Here is a 23,024-nt window from a genome sequence, read left to right as displayed (position 1 = left end):
TTTTATTATAACTTTCAACCAATTTACGCAGTACCATGGATCAAAACTTTAATATTCAAGATTAGAAGGAAGTCTCCCAATTTAGAAGGAAACCTCACAATTTAGTAGGAAACCTCCCAATTTAGAAGGAAACTTCCCAATTTAGAAAGAAACCTCCCAATTTAGAAGGAAACCTCCCAATTTAGAAGGAAACCTCCCAATTTAAAAGGAAACCTCCCAATTTAAAAGGAAACCTCCCAATTTAGAAGGAAACCTCCCAATTTAGAAGGAAACCTCCCAATTTAGGAGGCAACCTCGCAATTTAGAAGGAAACCTCGCAAATTAGAAGGAAACCTCGTAATTTAGAAGGAAACCTCGTAATTTAGAAGGAAACCTCGTAATTTAGAAGGAAACCTCGCAATTTAGAAGGAAACCTCGCAATTTAGAAGGAAACCTCGCAATTTAGAAGGAAACCTCCCAATTTAGAAGGAAACCTCCCAATTTAGAAGGAAACCTCCCAATTTAGAAGGAAACCTCCCAATTTAGAAGGAAACCTTCCAATTTAGAAGGAAACCTTCCAATTTAGAAGGAAACCTCCCAATTTAGGAGGCAACCTCCCAATTTAGAAGGAAACCTCGCAAATTAGAAGAAACCTCGTAATTTAGAAGGAAACCTCGCAATTTAGAAGGAAACCTCGCAATTTAGAAGGAAACCTCGCAATTTAGAAGGAAACCTCCCAATTTAGAAGGAAACCTCCCAATTTATAAGGAAACCTCCCAATTTATAAAGAAACCTCCCAATTTATAAGGAAACCTCCCAATTTATAAGGAAACCTCCCAATTTAGAAGGAAACCTCCCAATTTAGAAGGACACCTCCCAATTTAGAAGGAAACCTCCCAATGTAGAAGGAAACCTCCCAATTTAGATGGAAACCTCCCAATTTAGATGGAAACCTCCCAATTTAGATGGAAACCTCCCAATTTAGATGGAAACCTCCCAATTTAGACGGAAACCTCCCAATTTAGATGGAAAGCTCCTAATTTAGAACGACATCTCCGAATTTAGAACGACACCTCTTAATTTATAACGAAACTAAATTATTTGTTCTAAGATTTATTTTGTATTCCTAATCATTTTCTTAAATTGTTTGTTTTTCTTTGCAAAATTTTTAAACAATAAAATTGTTTTCCTTCAGCTTTTTCATCTTTTAACTCAATTCTTAGCAGACAGAATTTGTAATGACACTTCCGCTATCCCAAGATCCTTTGCCGCAACACTATTTAGAAGACTGACAAATTTCAAAAAACAATAGCAAATTCATAAACCCAAAAGTTTTTTTTTATTTATTTTTTCTTAAATTAATATTTAGCCAATCCCACAAATATACGTTCATTAATCTCATCTAAAACGCGTAAAGATCTCAATTTTGGAAAATATTCCCTCTACAGGCGATTCGAGTGTTTAAATTAGTCAATCTCTTGTACGATTCAACGATTATTTCATTTGTTACAAGTTAGATTTATTTAATCCAGGGTTATAGAACTTTTAGGAGGTTGGATAACGACGATATACCGAAACTTTCTATACGCATTCTATGGGTCTCTATAAGTAAAAAAAAATTAATAAACAGGGGTCCTAAAGTGCTTCGTTTCACAGATATGGGCTCCTAAAAAACTACCCCAAAAACCGGACGCAGCCTTAAATCTGGCAATCAATATTCTTCCTTGAACCAAATTGCTTTCATTAAACTATCAATTGTTTTTTATCTGTGAGGCGAGAAACTTAAATAACAAGTGGCAAAAGCTCATTAAAGCCCTTTTAGAAATAAAAGGAGTTTGAAGACAAATACAAGCCATTTTAATAATCGATTCCACTATCGTTTTCTTATTTATTGAAGAGCTTCTACTTATCCGCAATAGAAAGCGCTGTTGACCAACCAACGTAAAATCCCCTTCCTTCAATCAGGTTGGGGAGAGAAAATCTGCCTAGTGGCGGTACACGGGTCTATACAGGGTGTTACGGATAAGAGTAATTATGATAATAATTTATTAAAATTTATTTACATTTAAACTAAATTATATTTTATATAATCAGAAAAATTTATTTAAGTGTCGACGAAAGTTAATTTTGTTAATCGAATGATAGAAAGTCTAATAATAATTTTTTCAAACTCGAATAGCTTTCGAACTTATCCCCGATAATCAACCATTTATTCTCTATTTAAACTTAAAAAAAATTAATTTTAATTTATGTTATGGCTGATCTTTCAGGAAATACCAAATGAAATGGTAATTATCTTGTTGTAAACAACAATGTTGGTTATATGGCGGGGCCCACATTTTGTTTCCCAATTGAGTCTCTACGCAACTTTACCCCATTTTTAGTTCAACATGTGTAAGGGTCGGGTATGGTTTCGATAACTGTTCCGAGTACGAAACCGTTCTCCCCTTATTTTCGCAAGCCTCCTTTGCAACAAAGGATGGCCCACTTCGTTCCTCCTGTGGCGAGACAGGTTGACGCCAAACCGAGGTTTCAATGCGGGTTTGACGGAGGAGTGAAGACAGACGAGTCCGAGTGATGGACCGAGACGTAAGGAGTTCTGCTCCAAAGTAAAATGTCATTTTGAAAATGTATAAATAAATGGTTTTTTTACTTTAAAAAAAAAAGTTTTATTTACTGCAAAGTCACGTAAGCCCCTAAAATTTCAACATGTCTAGCTACCCCTTGCAATAATTTGGTGGAGGCGCCGGTGTTTTCTGATGATAACTTAAACAGTTTCGACTGTAGCCAGAGACCCGAAGATTGTTATTTAAATTTTGCTCATACGTTGAGTCGCGGAAAAAGGACTGATCAACGCCAAGTGCTGATTGCCAGCCGAGACGACTGATGACCATCAAATCTTTTTCGACACCAAGATAGCCAGCGTTCTCAACCATATCTTTTTCCTCGTTGGCGACCGTAACAGCCAACGGGAGGACAACCAACCGTTTCATTATCGTCTTCAATAAGAATGCCCACGCCTGTGAGAAGCCAAGGAAGTTTTCATCACCGCTGGACGAAAATCTGCCCGTGTCGACATTCACAAGTCGTCGCTGACGACCCGGATCGTGCCATCGTATACGGGAAAAAACGTTCGAACATTTTAAGTTTATTTTTGTTTACGTTCGAAACTATTTTTCATTATTGAGTTGCGAAGTGGTAGGCTAAAAATGCCCCCTCCCGACCAACAAATGGGTCCGCCACCCGCGGCTATGGACGCGTTTACAAACGTACTCCAACAAATGGTGGTCCAACAACAACAAACTCAGCTAATGCAGGCTTTAGCCACCTTAGTCGCTAATAATAACAACGCCAATGCTCAAAATGTTGTTAATCCACCGGCAGAGGCGGCGGCCGCCAATCCCGCTTTATTTGGAAAGGAGAATAGGCTACCGAAGTACGAGGGCAAGCCGGGGGAAGACCCCCATAGTTTTTTAAATGACGCTGAAAGGTGTTTAAAAGCCAGAGGGCTTTCTGAAGAATCAATGTTAGAACACGTGCCCCTAATGTTAGCGAAAAGTTTATTATATTGGTGGGATCGAGTTAAAAGTACTATTACCACTTGGCGCGACTTTAGGGATGCTTTTTGTAAGTCGTTTTTGGGCACCGATTTCAAACGGCAGCTGAGTATCAAAATTTTACATCTTTTAGTCATTTGTTTATTTTAGTTATTTGTTTATTTTAATAATTTGTATGCCATTTGCTTTTTTATGAAATATATAAAGTTTAAATCCGTTTTTTGGTTTATTGATAAATTTAGTTTAAAGATAACTTCCGGTATGGAAGGTTCTATCCCCGCCTCTCCCGTTAGTCGGCTTATCGCGAACAATCCTAAAAACGCATTACTAATCGCGTTGATTTTACTTTTAATGGGACTTGTAGAATTTCTATCTCTTTGGTTTACCAATATGGCCGTCGCTATACACATAACACCGCAAAATTTGACTAATCGCGTGAGTCATTGAGTCAACCCATTACGTCATCCTGATTACGTCATCAAATTATTATCGCTATATATAAGACCTTCACCCCCGTCATCCATCGGCAGTACACTACAAACCGTTTCTCAAGCATCATGTCTAAACGAAGCTGTTTAGATAACGTTCCTGGGTCCACTAAAATGTCTAAATTTGACCCGACTCAGCGGAAAGTTAACCCTCGGTATTCACTTTCATCCGAGCTTTTCGTTACTATGGGGTTTACGTCTGAACTCGATATATCTGTAGCTCTATGCAATAAAATCACACACCAGGCCTTTGAAATGTCTTCGCGCGCCTGGGACGATTTATACGGTCACTGGGAACAAATAAATGATCCCCAAAGGCTGCCTTTTCGATCACCGTTCCCGTTATCAGACGCGCTAGTGACCGCCGCCATGTCTGACCAAAAAGAATTAACCTTGCAAAGTACGATATCCGAAGCGTCGGTCGTAATCAAAGCGGCGGAAACTCGAGAATTGGACAGACTCAAATATTTCATTAATTCGCACATTCAACTCCTTAAAGTGAACCAAAAACTCTTTGAATTAATGGTTTACGTTATAACCGATAATTATCGTAAAATTTACGAAATATTGTATAAAGAACCATGTGCACCCAACAATTTATTTCTATCGGATGAACATGAAAGGTATGATACCGTTGTCCGCTATGCGTCCAATTACGTAACAGCATTTAAAATTATTGAAGATTTTAAAGAAACAGTGGCCAACCAAAATATGTTTTGTGTATTTAACTTTTACACTATGGTATCTACACACCATAAATATATTAAAACTGAATTGTTTTATCTTTAAACGTTTTCATCCGCTTAATGTACTGTAACTTTGAATGTATAAATAAAACCTTATAATTTGTATACATTCTGCTCTTTTTTTCCAAAACACTTTCACCGATGACCGCCCGCTATTTTACGGTACCCTTAGGGGCCCGAAAGTGTTTGTCGGCGAAAACACTATTTATTACCAACTCGAAAGACAGGGGGGTGACATTCACTATGACGGGTAGGCTGTTTGCATAACATCGTGTCACCACCATAGGGGCAGATAACCTATTGACCTATAATGGGTTAGCACCTGGGTTTTATGGGTTATAACATCGTAAATCATCTAACCTTTTGACCTAAAATGGGTTACCACCTAGGGTAACATCGTAAATCAACCTCGTAAAACAGCTAACCTTTTGACCTGCCGAAAATGTACGCAAAATGGGGGCCCGTTTCACCCCCGTTTCCCCCGCCCGCAGGTGCCCCTTTATTACCAACTCGAAAGACAGGGGCCAGACATTAACTATGACGGGTAGGCTGTTTGCATAACATCGTGTCACCGCCATAGGGGCAGATGACCTATTGACCCAGGTTTTATGAGGTGGTATAACATCGTAAATCATCTAACCTATTGACCTCGTAAATCAGCTAACCTTTTGACCTGTCAAAAATGTACGCAAAATGGGGGCCCCTACAGGGGCCAGTTTCACCCCCGTTTCCCCCGCCCGCAGGGGCCCCTATCGGCATACGCACTCCCTTATCTCTGACGCATGTTTATTCGACATTTTTTACTCATAGAGACCTATAGAATGCATATAGAAAGTTTCGGTACTCTTATCCGTAACACCCTGTATAGTCCGATTGTTTTCAAATTTTGTACATTTTTTGTTTATGACGCGGAGGATACTATTACAAAATCTGAAAGGTATCTGACAGTTACTTCGTTCGCCATCTTGGAAAATGGCCGTCTGGAAAATATTCAACCAATGATACACATATAACACATTTATTTGTAGAAAACATTTTATTAGGAAATGCCCAAAACTGTTTAATTAACTATATAATAAGCACATGATGTTTTCTTTGGTTCGTAGGCGCCATTTGGCAATGTATCGTTTTTCATCATTTTGGATTCGAACTGTCTTTTCTCTCTACAGGTCACGTGTTTTTATTTAATTGAGAACGGTCTATATCCCCAGGTCCTGGCAGTAAAGGGCCCATGAGGTACTGATTGGGGACCCTAGGTCAAAGAGGGGGAGAAAGTCAATAACATTTTGAAAACGTTAGTGGAGCCCGGGGTCTAAAACATTTGCCCCGGGCCCAAAAAAAACTTAGCACGGCTCTGGAGGTAGTATAAAGAGGTTCATGGGGCTCCTTATAGGAGTACACCGATATTAATAGAGGAACACGGTACTCGATGTTACAGGGGCAGCTAGGTTACTGATATTAGTACGAGTTCTAAAGCAGTCTAAAAGGTTTCATAGAGGAGTCTATAGGAGTACTTTGAAATTTTAGAGTATAGGCATTTAACAATCTAAAAAACCGGTTCTAAAGGATCAACTGTGTTTCTTATAGTGGTGCACAGTTATTTTTGGAGATACAAAACCTTTAATATATCAGTGATTAAGTTTATGGCTTTACGAATTACACGATCAATGCAACTATGTGGGACCCGGTCAAAGGTCGGGCTCCCCAGCTACTTCCTAATATTTACAAATCGCAAATTATAAAACTCGTCGTCTTCTTCAATCAAATATTTCCAAGGGTTACTTCAGCTCATACCACACATTGCAGAGCAAACGAGACCAGATCTTTTGTAATCGCAGTTTTTAAGGCAAGTCGTACTACAGTTACACGAAATGAGTGTGAATATGTGTGTACGTGTTTTAAAGGCAAAGGCTCATTCGTAAAGTGGTTATTTCAAAGTGATTTAAGCTCACTAAAATTTATATTATTCGTTAGAGGTATATTTAATACCATATCTTTTGTTTCCATTCTGTAACCGTAAAGAAGTAACTTGCAACTCTTTCCTTACTCTCTATGAACTACTGAAATCAGAAAACGGTTACTTCCACCAGACTGGTTAGTTAGCAAAATATTAATCACGTAACGACTTATAGATTTAACTATGTACCAATTTTCATCTTTATAGGAAAATGTTCCGAGTCAAGCCCTTTTTTAGTCTATCTGTCCTGGGCTATATCTATCTCCCTCCCTGTCCGCGACAGCGAGCAAACAGCGATGTTGAAATGTCGGTATCTCCACTGTAATGTAACTATAAACAATCTGAATAAAATCTTTGTTCATCAACAATTTGAACTTTGGGATTAAGTAATAAACAAAACAAAATGATTTCAAGTGTCTCCTCTACGTCTTGTTCCGAAACGATATGGAAAATTTCCAATCCTTCTGTGTGGCCAGAACGTTTTCAATAATTCTCGACAATAAAGCTTTTAAAGATTAGTCAGTTGACTTTATTTCGAGAATTTAACTTAAATTTATCCGCAAATTTATATAGAATTTAACTTGATTTATATGAGCAGTATACTTGTAATTACAATTGAGACGAACTTCGTATGGAAGAATTTGACTTCACGTTTGAATTCCCCTTGGCCAATCTATAAAACAAAACCAAACAATTATTTTGTTCGTTTCTCCCAATCCCCCTGGCGATAGAACACTAAGTTACTTCCTCCTAAATAAACTAAAATGAACCCGATATCTGATTTATTTCCTAAAACTGACGTTTTCCAACACAATTGAAGCACATTCCGCTGACTTTTTACTTCCCCTCTCATCTCGGGGGAAATCCGACCATGATGACCGAGGATCGTCTCAACATAGTCATTCTCCACAAGTATAAGTAAATACCTTCTTGATATCCACTAATGCTCTAAAACACTGAGAAAATACCTTCGCACGTTACTGCAATTTGTAATTTTTTGTGCAATCTAAAAATTGAAAGTTAATCCGGAGTGTCGTCACAAATAAACTTGAGGTAATACGTATTATAAATAACGTACTTTTTACACTTGTATTTAAGGAGAATGACCGTGTTGTGACGATTTTTTAGAATTTCACCCAATACCGTATGCCCCTCCCCTGTAAGTGTAAACTAATCGGGGCTGTATCTCATTGGTTCCCTAAAACGTTCGTTTTCCAACCGGATTGAAACACATTTAGGCGACTTTTTAAATCGCGCCCTCTGGTGCTAATAATTCTCCCCAAGTGCAAATAAAAACATTGAAATTACCATAATCTAAAAAATTATACCTCTCAAAATCCACGACCGTATCCGGTAGATGCTTGTGTTGAGTCTCTGGTAACAGCAAAAATACGACACTAGTTAGCAATGCAAGAGATCCAAATATTAAAGTGGGAATGGATTTTCCATAGAATCTCCCCTGCAAAAAGTTAAAAAAATCAAGGAAGGGGAATTGGGGTCACGTTTCGTTACTTATACGTGTTATTGCAATAAAACTTGCTTTAATGAAAATTCATTTCAATGGTTAGTCAAATCATAAGTTTATTATCACATCCCGCTTGAATCCGTCATAGTTCACGAGGTACGAAAGGGTAGGAGCTACCTCAAATTCAACCAAGATTTTCAACAAACTGCTAAAATGTCGTACAAGTTTAGATTTTGAAGATCAAAGCTCACATGCACCTTTTTTTAGAGATGTAATTATCGTCAAACATGTTTTATAACGTATACTTTTACCCATAATCTATTTAATTTGGAAACGCGTATTTATTGTATTAAAATGTTCCCAATTTAAAGACTTCACCGAGTAACAACTGCAGGCAATTTAGATATCTCAACAAGTCACTTTATCGGCGCTCGACGACTTTTACAATCCCCTTCGGCTCGTAATTATGTGTCCCTCAGACAATCGCTGCGCTACCACACACAAAAAACTTGCCGTTAAAAATACAGCAATTTTAGTTTTAAAATTACAGTAAGCTGTGGTAAAATAATTTTAACAACAACGCGCATTAAAATTAACATCTTTACGCTGTTTTTTTAGGAAACAGTCCTTTGATGTAAATATATTTATTCATGCTGTTCATAAAACGGTCACCGGATTAATAAAAACGGCAATGCACAATTTCCCCGGATTGATCATTAGTGAACGTAATATTTACAATTCTTTACTGTGATTTTTAGTAAACAGTGTAGGTTGTAAAATGAACAACATAATATCGAAAAAACACAACACTTTGTTGTTAAATTATTTATTCTTGCTGTTTTTAAAATTAAGAGTTTGTTATAAAAACGCTAAGATTGTCATTTGCAGATTGACTACAAACCGTTATTAATTTTACAATTATTTGCGGTTTTTGCACAAAAACCGTATAAATGTGGAAATTAACTGCGTATTGAACGAGGAATTGAAGTAGAGAAAACATAAACTGGTGTATGATTTGATAAACCATCATATCTATTACCATATAAAAATGGATCCAAGCATAGGGATTGGTGACACAATATGCTAAGCGCCAGTGGCGTAAACAAGGGGGGTTTCCGGGTCCAGACCCTCCTGGTGCATACCTTTGACTGTAATAAATTCCCAACCTTCTCGACCCCCTCTTAATATTCCCATACTTGAACCCCTTCCCCCCAACCTTGACGAATTTCGGGATACGCCACTGCTAAGCGTCCATAGAAAAATTGGTTAAAAAAGGGCGCCGCTATTTCTGGCACCTGTTGATGGGTTTTTAGCAAATTCGTCTGCTAAGTCAGCGAACAACTGTATTATTGTCTGCTAAAAGCCCGACTTTGCAGACGAATATCCATGAAGTTTGGCGGCTTAGCAGACGAATTTTCTTTGACCGATTTATGTGCACTGTAGTAATCGAAATGTTTTGGGAATTTGTTTGTATTGAGCTAAAAGTTTAACACGTTACTATTTCTCGTTAAAAGTTACTATTACTACGACGAATTTAAATTTATGCTTTTCTAAAGTATGGCTTTTCTGTTAGTTTGTCTATCGGAAACCTTGATTGGTTTTTCTTAATTAATTTGCAACGAAGTGAGTTGAAAAAAGTTAAATTTCACATGATTTTACATCGTTTTATTTTCATTAATGTGGTGAAATATATACATATTTAAAACAAAAAATGCTATAAAGGATATTAAAGAACATTAAAAAAAATTAGAATATATTAATTCGGATAAAAGGGTTTCCATGGGGTCGCGGTAAATAGGGATGGTTTGGTTTTTAAAAAAATATTTGTACGCCATAGAGAATCCTTTTCTTTTCAGTCGGCAGTGGCGCACCCAAGATATTTTCAGGAGGGGGCCCTTTTTTTCTGTAGGGGGCCCCATGAGATAAAATAATTTTTGACTGCTTTAGTTCTACCATAAGTTTATAATAGTTTACATAAGTGTGTCAGATAAACGAAATAATTACTGAGATATAGATGTAGAGTGACGTAGATTTGACGTCATACCTGAAAAGCGCCTCTATTGAGAAAAATACACAAATTAAAAATAAATCACGCGCTCGAGCGCGCGACGGTATCCCTCGGCAAAGCTCCAGGCACGCCCTCACCATTAAGTGACTTAATCTGAAGTCCACCTAAAATGTGTGGTCATTCTCGAACTAACTCTCAGTAATCATTTAACACGGTGAAGATAGGAAAGTGACACACTTAAGAAAACTTTTATAGACTTATGGTTCTAATGATAAGCAAAAAATGTTTTATGAGGGCTTCGGTTCTCCTTATTTTCTTCTTCGTCCTGGAGGGGCCCCGGGTCCCGGGTCCCCTGGGCCCCCTCCGGGTGCGCCACCAACAGTCGGTGTTGAAAAATTGACAACACTTTCTCTCCCTTGAAGATTTTCTTTAGACCTTTCCATGTTGAAATTAGACAATGGGTTTACTTTGTAGTGGGGTTGAAGGGTCTCTCTTCCAGGTGACCTAGCTGGTCTGATGTTGTTCGGAGGTTAAGTCTCGTGGTGCAATTGACCTTTCGAGTATTGTTTTTGCGAACTTGGCGACGAGAAGTTGGCAAGAGGAATGAATGTAACAGCATGGTGTAACAATGAGATAAAATTTTTAGTTAAACTCTACGACTGGTAAATTACTTAAAGAGGATATTAACGTTTAATTTAATTTTGTTTGATTGCTGATGTTGGGCACTACTGAAGAGTCCCAACAAGGACAAAATCAGTCTAGTGTTGGTAAATCGGGCTTATTTATTTAAAATTCATATCGTCAACAACTCTGAAGCCTATAGGTCCGAGTTCTTCGTGTTTTCTTTTAAACTCGAGGGCCTATTTGGTCGGAGTATCGCTTTTAATTCTCCAAATTTGTTATGGTCTGGTTTGTTTAACCCCTTTTATTTATAACTAGCTAAAGAGCGCGACCGGAGAGTATATTTGTTACATCAGATTCTGTGGTCACACATTGAAAACGACGCGGACGGTTTCGACCAGTGTCACACTTATTTGTTACTTCTGGTTTTACCTTGTACGTAACGCAGACGCGTTCGATCAGTGTCCCACAAATTATGATTTACTTCTGGTCATACGCTGAAACGACGCGTAATGTTCCGATAAGTGACACCTTATATGTTATTTATGGTCATACATTGAAAGCGACTCCTATTTTTAGTAGTTAGGGGAGTCTATTTGTGTTAATTTCTAAGCGTTATTTAAAAGCGTAAAAACAGACAGAGCGAGGGCAATGCAAAGTTCGAAGGTCGTATAAAGTTATCGAACGGGATATAATTCCGGGGTCTCCATTGAGCCGGATTGTGAGAATACCCGCTTAGGTTGACAGCGCGAGGTCAGGCGTTTTGGTCTCGCGGTCAAAAACTACGAAGGTTAACAATTTCAAGACGCCTGTAAAACGTGATGGCAGGTCAAATGCTGCAGGCCAAATTTCGTGTGAATTAGAACATTTCTTGGACGTGCATAAACAATAAGAAACTAACAAACAAGCACGCGAACAATTTTATTTATATAGATAGAAGTTGGACTTCTATACCATTTCAAGCATTAAATATGATTTCTATTTGTAAATTGTTAAATATAAAACGCCAGTTAAATTGCTATTTAAATATTTCACAAAATAATTGATTTAAATCACCTATTAGGCCTTATACTGCAATGTTTTTACGAAAATGTACAAAATATATTTGTGTATTAATGATAAATTATGAGCAAACCAATTGAAAAAGAATTTCCTCTCGGCCGCCACGGGGTTTCAAGAAATGACCCTTATCTTTGACCGTTTTTTTTTCTTCTAAAGCTCCAAGAGATACAAACGCAGCTTTTACCAGTTTCCTTTCATTAACGGTATTAATAGGCGTTTTCAACGCTTTTGTGATTCTTTGCTTAGAAGGAAAGATGGTTATGAAAAATTTGGCCCCTAGTTACTTTTTCTCTCTTGCGTTTGGCCGTTCCGAACTTATTTGAGACATCAAGGACTAAAAAGAAGGTAAGAGTGAATGTTTTAATTAATTAATTTAAGTATTTTGGAGGCATTATTTCATGTATTTTTCACATACGCTTTATTTGAATGTAACCTATTCTAAAGCCACGTTCATACGTACACCTCTTCAAATCGCTGCGAAGCGCTTTGTTACTGGTTTTAAATACGTTCACACTCGCCAGAAACCGATTAGTGACATTAAGCATAGTCTAAAACCACATGATAATTTTTCTCCTATATTCGACGGTTTTTCTTAGCGTATAGTTAATATTTAAAGTTCAGTTATCAATTATACGCTTTAAAAAACATTAAAGATAATCGTCAAACAGTATCACGTGGCTCTAGACGTTGCTATTGAAACTTCTAGAGCGTTTGCTTAATCTCTCTACTAGACAGTTTCAGCAAACCCATTTCTAGGCGTTTACGCGAACGTCTACCAATCGCCGGGAGTAGTGGCTGACTCCTGTAATCCCAGGCGTCCGGGAGGCAAAGTTTGTGGATGGCCGTGTGAGGACGACCACCAATCCCCCAACGGGTGGTCGGCATACTTCGGCCACGGGTGTCCCCACCCCTGTCCCCACGTATCCCCCCGTTGGCGTGGCCGTTACACATATCTCGCCCTGATTAATCAGATGGTGTCTTCGCCGGGCTCGCGGTCTTCTCAGACTCAAATCAGCCCTTTCTTCTTTGAATAAAAAAAAACGTCTACCAATCTCCAGAACGTTGCGGACGTTCGTGTAAACGCCTAAAAATGGGTTTGCTGAAACTGTCTATTAACGTTTTATATGAGCCTGTTAATAAATTCACGACAAATAATAATTTAACACTTCTTTAATCAGGAAAAGATCTATACTGCCTGCCCAAATGTTCATGTTAACAATGGATGGAAAGGTTTTGAATAACCACATAAAGTGTGAAAACATTATTGAAGCTATAGGAGCTTTGTTTGGAATGTATTTTATGGCCAACATTGCGTACCCTTCTGGGTGTAAATGCACTCTGGAATTTCTTCAAAGGTAAACGATCAATTTCTATTCAACACTTTATATTTGAACCACTAAATAATTGTAATTGTTATTTTAGATATGCAGCCAAAATAAATCCTCAAAAATCAACAACTTGCCAAAAGCCTTCCGCCGTGCACCCTAAGGTTTTGACATTAATTAAAAAGCTAGCAAATTGGAAACTCTCAAATGATTGGTAACATTTTTTTGTTTTTTTTTCGGTCCTTCACGTGTCATGTGCCAAAATTAATTTTCCCTTTAAACCAAGTAACTTAATTTTTTTTTATGATATTTTAAATCTCCAATTTTTGAGCGTTTGTTTTGAGAATTTACGTCTATTAGTACACATTTCTGTTGTGTACTAAAATTAACAACAGGTCCCCAATATAAGTAAAATCAGGCAGTAGCGTAATTTAAATGGCAAGAAATTAATCCGTAAATTTATAATTAAGACGGAAGTCAGTGGTTGTGCTTCGGGAAAAAATCAAGAGCTGGCTATGTCTTGGCTGGTGTTGTCCGAAAAGAGTTTTATTTCAATTCCACGTGATTTGATTAGATTAATTGTACTGTTAAAGTTGAGAGCGCTTTTTATGAAACGTCATTGCGCTGAGATTTTAGCTCATGCAATAAAACGATATAGCGCGTTACATTATATTTTTTTTTAATTAAGTCGCTCACCAAGATAATTTAGCGACTTCCCATGCCAGTTAGTCGAAATACTAAAAACAATACGGTTTTAATTTAATATAAAATTAGTTCCTTGAGATAGCGGTGCCGTTTTCAATCGTGAACTAAATTCATGTCAAATCTATCGAAAGCAGTTTAAATTTTAAAAGTCGGTAAAACATGTATAATTAAAAAATCGAATACGAATCGTCAATCATTGACCAGTTAAGGATCATAACAAAATGATGCAAAAAAACGCAGTTTAATATCTTTGTTATTATAGAATTTGAGAGTGTCGTAAGAACATCTTATTTCTATGGTTATAGCAGACTTGCGCCTTAAGCATCATGTATAATAGATACATAGTTATTGGCAAATACTGCGGTTATATATGACTGGTATTTAGCGAATAATTATCTTCTTTCTATTGTTTTTATAACCCTTCTGGTAGGCCTATTAATTTTCATATTTGCCCTTATTTTCTTTATATTATTTTCAATCAAATGCATTTGTGTTATTTGTTTTTCTTCAATTGCATTTATGTTTTTTTTTTGTTATTTTAGTGACATTTCTGGAAGCATTATGGAATAACCTTGTATTCTCTCGACGTTAGTTGAAAATAAAACAAATTGATCGCAAATTTAAATTTTAAATTTTTTTCACTGACTACTTGCAGCTTACAATAATTATTTTGATACATAGTGAAAAGATGACAAATTACTGGATTACTACTATATCAAATAGTTCGATATATAATAGATCTTTCTATAAAATAGCCTACGCTTGCTGAACTTATTTTTATGTTACTCATTCGTCATGAAATACGTAATAGTTCTGTTCAGTTTATACTAAAAAACCGGAAGAACTCTCGAATTTACACTGATGTCCAGGGCTTTTCGTAGTGAACCGTTATTCATACGTCACCCGTGACGTAGCAGCAAAGTCAAAACAAGAAGGCCAACGTTACTTAATAAAAAGGCCTATTTAGCAATGTTGTTACTGTTAAATTAGGAGCAGGAATATTAAAGGTATCACATTTTTGCGGTTTCAAAAACGGCTAATAATACTGCTAAACTAACCGCTGGAATTGTGAAGGTTAGAAATAGGTCTAAGCTGTTTAATAATCGACTGATGCTGCCATTAAAACAGCCGAATTTTGTTTGATAAACGGCCTATGTTGCTATAAAAACAGCCGAACGCTGTTCGATAAACGGCCGATGTTGCTATAAAAACAGCCGAATGCTGTTGGATAAACGGCCGATGTTGCTATAAAAACGGCAGAACGCTGTTTGATAAACGGCCGATGTTGCTATAAAAACGGCAGAACGCTGTTTGATAAACGGCTGATGTTGCTATAAAAACAGCAGAACGCTGTTTGATAAACGGCCGATGTTGCTATAAAAACAGCAGAACGCTGTTTGATAAACAGCCGATGTTGCTATAAAAACAGCAGAGCGCTGTTTGATAAACAGCCGATGTTGCTATAAAAACGGCAGAACGCTGTTTGATAAACGGCTGATGTTGCTATAAAAACAGCCGATCGAATGCTGTTGGATAAACGGCTGAAGTTACTTAAAAAACCACAGTAGAATTATCAAAAGTAACATCTGTACCGTTATAAATACAACTATGATTACTGTTGAAAAACCAGCACGAATTTTAAAATTAACATAACTGCCCGTTAAAAATATGTCTAATCTTACTGTAATAAAACAGCTCTGATACTGGTTATTACATATACATACTGTTTTAAGTACATTTAACGTTACTGTTAAGAAACCAGCAGGTACCTTAACTTTAACTTATCTTTGCCGTGTTAAAAACGTTGGTAAGGAATGTTTAAAAAACGGAAGTCTTATAGTAAATATAACGAATGTGTTAGCTGTAAAATTAACAGGGTGTTCAACATTGTAAAAAAACAGCGTATTCAAAATTGTAAAAAAAACAGCCAATGCTGGCAGTTTTAAATACAGTAAACTGCTGGCATCTAAGCTGACTGCAGCTTGCTGTCAATATTACGGCAATATTTTTTTGTGTGCAGCGCCTTAACCGCTTCCACATGGTTATCAAAACGATTTCCTGGGATAAATCTAAATATTTCTTCTATGGCAGATTCTAATTACAATTACTTTTTTCAGATCACCTTAGTACAACGCCCACGTTATAGCCATAAAAATTGTCTTTTTTCATAAATTTAACTATTAATATCCCCTTAAAGTAATGGTCATTTTAGCCATCTAGCTAATAATTTGAATTTAAGCTATCACAACGGTAAATTTTCCTACTGAAATTTCTAAGTTGTAAAATTTTAATTTCGGGTAAAGAAAAGACCATAACATTCTTTGTACCAGTGGTGTACCTGCGAACTCAGAGCCCCCCCCCCCGCAAAAATCTCTATGTGGCCCCCCATTTCTAATTTTCTTTATGGTTAGCGGCCCCCCCCCTGAAGTTCGAGGGCCCCCCTGAAGCTCGAGGGCCCCCCTAAAGCTCGAGGCCCCCCCGCACCGCGGGCCCTGCAGACCATCAGCTACGCCACTGCTTTGTGCATATGCATCCGTAAAATTGCCACGTATAATTAAGTATTATCAATAGTGTATTTACCAGAACCTCCGCGAATGGACTCAACATTGCTCCGATTCTTCCGGCGGTCATGGCTGCATTGACTGAAACTGTTCGGAGATACGTTGGGAACAGTTCATTCGCGAACACGTAAACTAGGCCATACGCCAAAGTGTTGATCAATATTCCCGACATGAAAAACAGTATCCTCAACCAGTACATAGCTGTTATAAATATAATATAATGATTTTTTTAAATTTTGTTATATTTATCGTAAAACGAATGTTGCACTTACAATCGTCAACTGCAATAACGGCCAAAAAGAAAATTCCATTGAAAAGAAAACAATAAAACAGACTCTTTCTTCTGTTGAAATACTTTACTATCAACAGATAGAAAATTACTTCGATAGTATGACATACGCCTGTCAGTGACAGATTCAGGTAAATCGAACCGCCTTCCAACATAATTGTCAGGAGGAAGCCATGATATATGAATCCAATTGAAGCACTAAGCGATAAAAGTTGGAAAAACACATTACAATATGAAATTGTAAGTAAAATTTGATTTTTAAAATATGACATACGCTAAATACATTCTTAAAAATATTAAATAAAAACTTTGGTTAAACATTTTTTTAAATAATTTAATTTTTCTCTTTGCATAGATGAATTTTACTTACAGGTCTCCTTTCTTATAAAAATTAGTACTCGTTTCAATTGAAGGAGCCGTTAATATATAGAGTGGAATTCATCGCTTAAAAAGATAGTGACACATTACGAGTTTCTTAATTTGATAAGATAGATCGTAATGTCGAGAATCCGAAAATATACAAGTATTTAATTATGAAAATCAACTTATAATAAAAATTTATATTATTTTAAATATGTTTATACAGGGTCTTTTTTTTTGCTCGGAAAAGTGTTTTTTTTCAAAAACTATTTATAGTACCGATTTCAAATTTGGAAGGTCAATTCTCTATACCGGGGGACATCAGTTTGAGAAATTTGAGCGTTTTCGGTAATGTTTTTCACCAATTTTGAAAAATTATTTTTCGACCACTAGGTGCGAGATAAAAAATTTCTATTATAAAGTTGTAGGCCGTCATCGAAAACCCTTAAAAATTGTTCACTCGACGAAAAACAATTTATTTATCAGTGAAAATTCGAGCTTGAAAAATTTACAAGTTGGTGAAGCCAAATTACGATTGTTTGAAACGATAATTGAAACCGAATTACCTAATCCAGTTGAAACTTTGGTTAAAAAAACGACCGGATTTAAAAAACACGAGGCTATAGGTCAATCCTAAACATGCATTGGGTATTTAAAGGAAAACTTTGGGAGATTATTATCAGTGTTTGATAATATTTTGAACAATGCCTCGTTATTCAGTAGCTGAGCGTACCGAGATAGTTGCCATTTACTATGGAGAAGCAGCGCAAAACCTTAGAAGAGTGACTGAAATCTTCGCAGAAATACATCCAAATGGAGCACCATCTGTAAATACAGTAAGACGAGCAATTCACGATTTCAATCAATTTGGTAACTTGCAACCTAGGTTTCGCGGATTGGGTCAACCGGATTTAGACTTCGAGAACAATGTACTCGCGTACTTTGTGGCATATCCTCGTCACAGTTGCGCTAACGCCGCTGCTGATTTGGGTTGTTCTGCAAATCGTGTGTGGAAAATTCTTCGTAAGAATCGCTATCACCCATACAGAGCTACGCTCCACCAAGGACTAATTGACGGAGACCATCAAAGACGTTATGAATTTAGCAACTGGTTACTAAATGCTGTCCAAGAAGATAGACAATTTTTGCGCCATGTTTTGTTCTCCGACGAAGCGTCATTTTCTAGAGATGGGCCCTTTAATCATCAAAACAGCCATCTTTGGTCTGACATCAACCCACATTGGGGTTTTGAATATCATCACCAGGTTCAATTTGAACGGGTCAATGTTTGGGTTGGACTTGTTGGAAACCGTTTGATTGGTCCCTTTTTCCTGCCGACGAACCTCAACGGCCAAAGGTATTTACATTTTCTACAGAACGAACTGAGTGACGCAATCGACGACCTTCCATTGGCTGAAAGACGTCAGTTGTGGTTTCAGCAAGATGGCGCCCCTCCGCATTGTTCCCGGCAAGTAACTGAGCACCTCAACAACGAGTTTCCTGAAAGGTGGATAGGGAGAAATGGTCCAGTGCATTGGCCAGCAAGGTCACCTGACCTAACACCGCTGGATTATTTTCTCTGGGGATTCGTTAAAGCAAAGGTATACGCCACGCCCATTGAAACTAGGGAGGAACTCATTAGACGAATAATCAGTGCTTGCCGAGACGTCACACCAGAAATGGTAGAGAAAGCGTTTGAGAACTTAATTGTCCGCGCACAAACCTGTGTTGCAGCCAATGGTGATATTATTGAAAATGTTTTGTAAAAATTTATGTGAATAAAATATCTGCATTTAAAAACCAAACGTGTACATTTTTTCAAGTGTGAAAACTCTACTACGTTTGTATTAGACTTGTTCCCTTTTCAATTATCGTTTCAAACAATCGTAATTTGGCTTCACCAACTTGTAAATTTTTCAAGCTCGAATTTTCACTGATAAATAAGTTGTTTTTCGTCGAGTGAACAATTTTTAAGGGTTTTCGATGACGGCCTACAACTTTATAATAGAAATTTTTTATCTCGCACCTAGTGGTCGAAAAATAATTTTTCAAAATTGGTGAAAAACATTACCGAAAACGCTCAAATTTCTCAAACTGATGTCCCCCGGTATAGAGAATTGACCTTCCAAATTTGAAATCGGTACTATTAATAGTTTTTGAAAAAAAACACTTTTCCGAGCAAAAAAAAAGACCCTGTATAAAATTCAGAGCTTCTAAGCCCCACTAGCACTGGTAATTTTTTATGTAGCCTACTACGTCTCAGTTTTCGGTATTGCAAATAAGAATTCAACACGTACAGTAAACCTATCCATAGCTATACAGGGTGTCTCAGCTGTGATCGGTCAAGGCATTCGTCTCAAAAACTATTTAATCTCGAGTTCTGTATTCGGGTATATTTATTGGCAAAGGAACTTTTTAATTGGTAAATTTCGGAAACATAGGGAACAATTTCTTAAATTTCACCGATAGGCGTCAGTATAAGTTCAAAATAAACTAGCTCCCTATGAGATACGTGTGCGGTGCGTTAACAGTGATTTCTCCAAAAACGTTGAAGTCGCGGCGTGTCACCATCTGATGGCGAAAAATCAGAAAACACTCGGTTTCGTTTCAACGGCCCAGGATCACCGTTTTGTCTAGATCAACCGTAACAGGATCAAAGCTCTTTAAGCCTAACTATTTTAATTTACATGGAAACAAAATTCAAACGTTTGATATTAAATTAGTCTGTCTAAAATTGGACCGAAAACCAACGATTTTCGTGAGCACACTATAGCAATTTTCGTCTCGAGCTAAGTGATAAGTACGTTAATTGTGAGGTCTTTGTAAAACAAAATTTAAATGCTCTGCTAGTAAGACGACTTATTCCCCTAAATATTCGTTTTCCTACAATACAAACAAACATTAAAAAAAAACGAACTGAAAATCGGCTCGATTCGCGGAGAGGGGGTTAGTTTTGAATATTCTTTCCCCTAAAATCTTCTATACAAGAGAAACGGCCTAACCCTGCCTAACCCTCCGCCCCGTTAATTCCCGTTTGGCACACTAGTGGGCGCCACTAGCAGAAATAAAATTCAAATCTTTCTCTCTTCGATTCTCTCGACGATTTTTCGCGCTCGCAACAGCCCCCTGAACCACCTCACGTGCTGACGTCACGAAAAGGGGGAGAACACGTCCCAGACAACAGCGCGTCTTGGGTACTTAGAGTAATACCACTTATGATTGTACTGATACTTACAATGCAAAATATAAAATAAGCCCAGTTTTTCGAAGTGGCTTGTTGCGGTACAAATCCTTATATGTACCTTGTCGATCCTTTTTATCCTAAAATAAGCCAAATATTATCCATTTAATTAATCTAAATTTCCCACTTTATGACGTTATACATTTAATAAATAAAAACTTCATTCAGCTACTCAAAATTTCTAGGTGTAACTAATAACATTGATGTAAAAATGCTTCAAAACTGAGGATGTTGCTTTTGAGAGGAATTAATATTATTCTAAAACGGCTTTATCGGTGTTATTAATTAATTATCTATTTCCTTAATTAGTCATGCAATTATTAATTTCCGTACCGTTTCAATATTTGCTATCAATTTCGTCATGACTTGTTCAAGGTCCGCTATCGGTCTCCCATTCATTTCCGCTTGTTCCTTCAATTGAGTCGCTGCTCTTTCGTATCTTTTAGTCGAAATGAGCCATCTCGTGGATTCAGGCACGTACCTGGGACACTTCTTATTTTAAATGACTTGGAAAAGGTCGTTGTCGGTGTGAAATCAGATGCCTTACCAATATATTAGGGCAAGGAAAGGCAATTGGACCGGCAGTGATGACACAAATAAAAATGTTCGCCAATTTCCAATTAGCCATGCCAAAAATGCCACTGCCATCATTCCAACTCCCCACATGGCACCGAAACTGAACACTAAGTGGTCCCGATATTCTGGTCCCACTGATTCCAAATCTGCCAAAAAGGAAGTTAATTTATTTCGCCTGCTACGGTATTTCATATCTGGAAAAGTTTGTACGATGACGAAGAATCGAAATTTTGATTTAGTTTTTGACAAGCTGTCCAGAAAAGGTGGGGTGTTCGCCTCGCAGCAAAAAGGGCCGGGTTCAATCGCAGCCGGTGGAAACTCGAGACAACTCTAACCCCTGGTTAAAGGGATCAGTGGCGGCGGAAGGAAAATAGTTGGTGCGGTGCATAAGCAAAAATGCGGGGCAGAATATTAGGTTTTTTGGTTAAGCCAAAAACGCTAATGATTTCGATTTTTGGTTGGTTTTACTAAATTTGTCCATATTTGCTAGTGATTTTCAAATATCAAGTCTCATTCAGTATTTAATTGAATCACTTGCCAAGTTTTTGGAAGGGCAATTTCAAGGGGGGGGGGGTACAATTACATTGATTACGTGAGTGTGGAGAGCTGTTAAATTGCGTGCCATGGAGGGCTTGTCAACACCTTCTACGCGCAGCTGCTCTAGTTCATCTGCAATAATGGCCTTGAAGGTCCCTATAGCTGATTAGGGCTTACGGTGGTGCCTTATTAATTATTAAATTAATTAAAGATCACGGATGAATTATTAATTATAAATGCCAACAAGGTTAGTAGTCTCGGGTAACATTAATTTCAAGTAGCTTGTTTGACATCAAAATTTTGAATTTTTCAATATAACCCAAAATATTTATTACTTTGAAACTCACATATTATTAGAACAGGGCCTTGCACAGCACCATAAATTAATCCAAGGAGGAATCTGATAACTAAGAACATTGGCATGTTGACGGAAAACACGGCGACGAATGACACAACGCACATGGCTGCCTGAGCGAAAAGAACTACTGATCTGCGACCAAATCTATTTCAAAAATATTTTTTTTAATTTTATCGTTTTTGACTTTCACAGATTTCATTTCCTTTACTTGTCAGCGATTTGTCCTCCTGGCACAAAAGCCAAGAAATTTCCAAATTTGAAAACCATATACCCAAATGAAATCATCCATTCTCGGGAACACACCAAATCCCACTATGAAAGTGTGATACAAAAATCTAATACAATAAATTTGTCATCTAACGCCTACATTTCAGTGACAAAGGTTTTCCAAGAATGTATTTATTTAATCAAAGGAAATCAAATCGATTCGGTATCTCCTCGGTTTCCTAAAACTGACGTCTTCCTTCGTGATTGACGCGGGTGACGTTTTTCTTCCCTCTCTCTCGCGGGACGCGGGGAAGCTAGAACATCATGCCCACGGATCGTCTCAACATTGTCTTTCTTCCTAAAAATAAATAAATACATTCTTGGTTTTTCCCCATGAGAAACATGTCGTACACCTTGAATACAACAGCCATAACGCTCGGACGTTGGTAAAAGCTATAACGCACCACCTTAAGCATTTTGAACTTGCGATAAAATATTCGACATTGCTTTGATCAACGTCTCCTATAGACTATTTCGGAATACGCAAATTTTGAAATTAACCGAAGAAATTTCGTTAGACCGAGATGAAGACCATAGTTAACCGTTCTCTCGGTGTCGTGGCTACGAAACATTTATTTTTAAAATAAAATGTGCAAACGTATGAATTAAAATATTTCCTTATCGCGCAAACTTCGTTTGGTTATCAAAAACCAGTTGTCATTGAAAATATTACAAATGAAATTCAATTTTGGAGCACCCGAGAGATGCTGTTTTACATGTGATAATAATAATTACTACCGTCAATATGCCGAAACTGAGAACTATACCATACTTATCGCTTTAAGGGATTTATTGTTTAAATATTATACCGATCCAACTTCTGGTTATATTCGTATGGTAAACAATTTTTTCGCACTTTACTGTGTTATTGGAATTTTTATCACCATATTTTAAAATCTCGCATGAACTGTCCAAACGACCA

At 37.2% G+C, this 23,024-nt stretch overlaps 2 protein-coding genes across 2 annotated transcripts in view; both read right to left on the bottom strand.

The window, feature by feature from the left end:
- Positions 1-23,024, bottom strand: part of LOC149935076 (uncharacterized) — a 323,937-nt gene that overhangs the window by 260,155 nt on the left and 40,758 nt on the right. The window lies entirely within an intron of this gene.
- LOC149935079 (organic cation transporter-like protein) lies at positions 7,303-21,080 on the bottom strand. The gene is made up of 7 exons (XM_090154430.1): positions 20,912-21,080; positions 20,698-20,845; positions 20,359-20,444; positions 16,747-16,961; positions 16,494-16,675; positions 8,056-8,186; positions 7,303-7,400 (listed from the first exon to the last, which is right to left on the bottom strand). The coding sequence occupies exons 1-7, from the start codon at positions 21,028-21,030 to the stop codon at positions 7,337-7,339; spliced, it is 945 nt and encodes a 314-aa protein (XP_090010556.1). The 5' UTR covers positions 21,031-21,080; the 3' UTR covers positions 7,303-7,336.

This window comes from Leiobunum rupestre, chromosome 7 (assembly GCF_980474605.1).
Source record: "Leiobunum rupestre chromosome 7, qqLeiRupe1.1.hap1, whole genome shotgun sequence".
NCBI classification, from domain to species: Eukaryota; Metazoa; Arthropoda; class Arachnida; order Opiliones; family Sclerosomatidae; genus Leiobunum; species Leiobunum rupestre.
The sequence above is the reverse complement of the archived record's forward strand: the minus strand, read 5'-3'. Positions and strand labels throughout refer to the sequence as shown.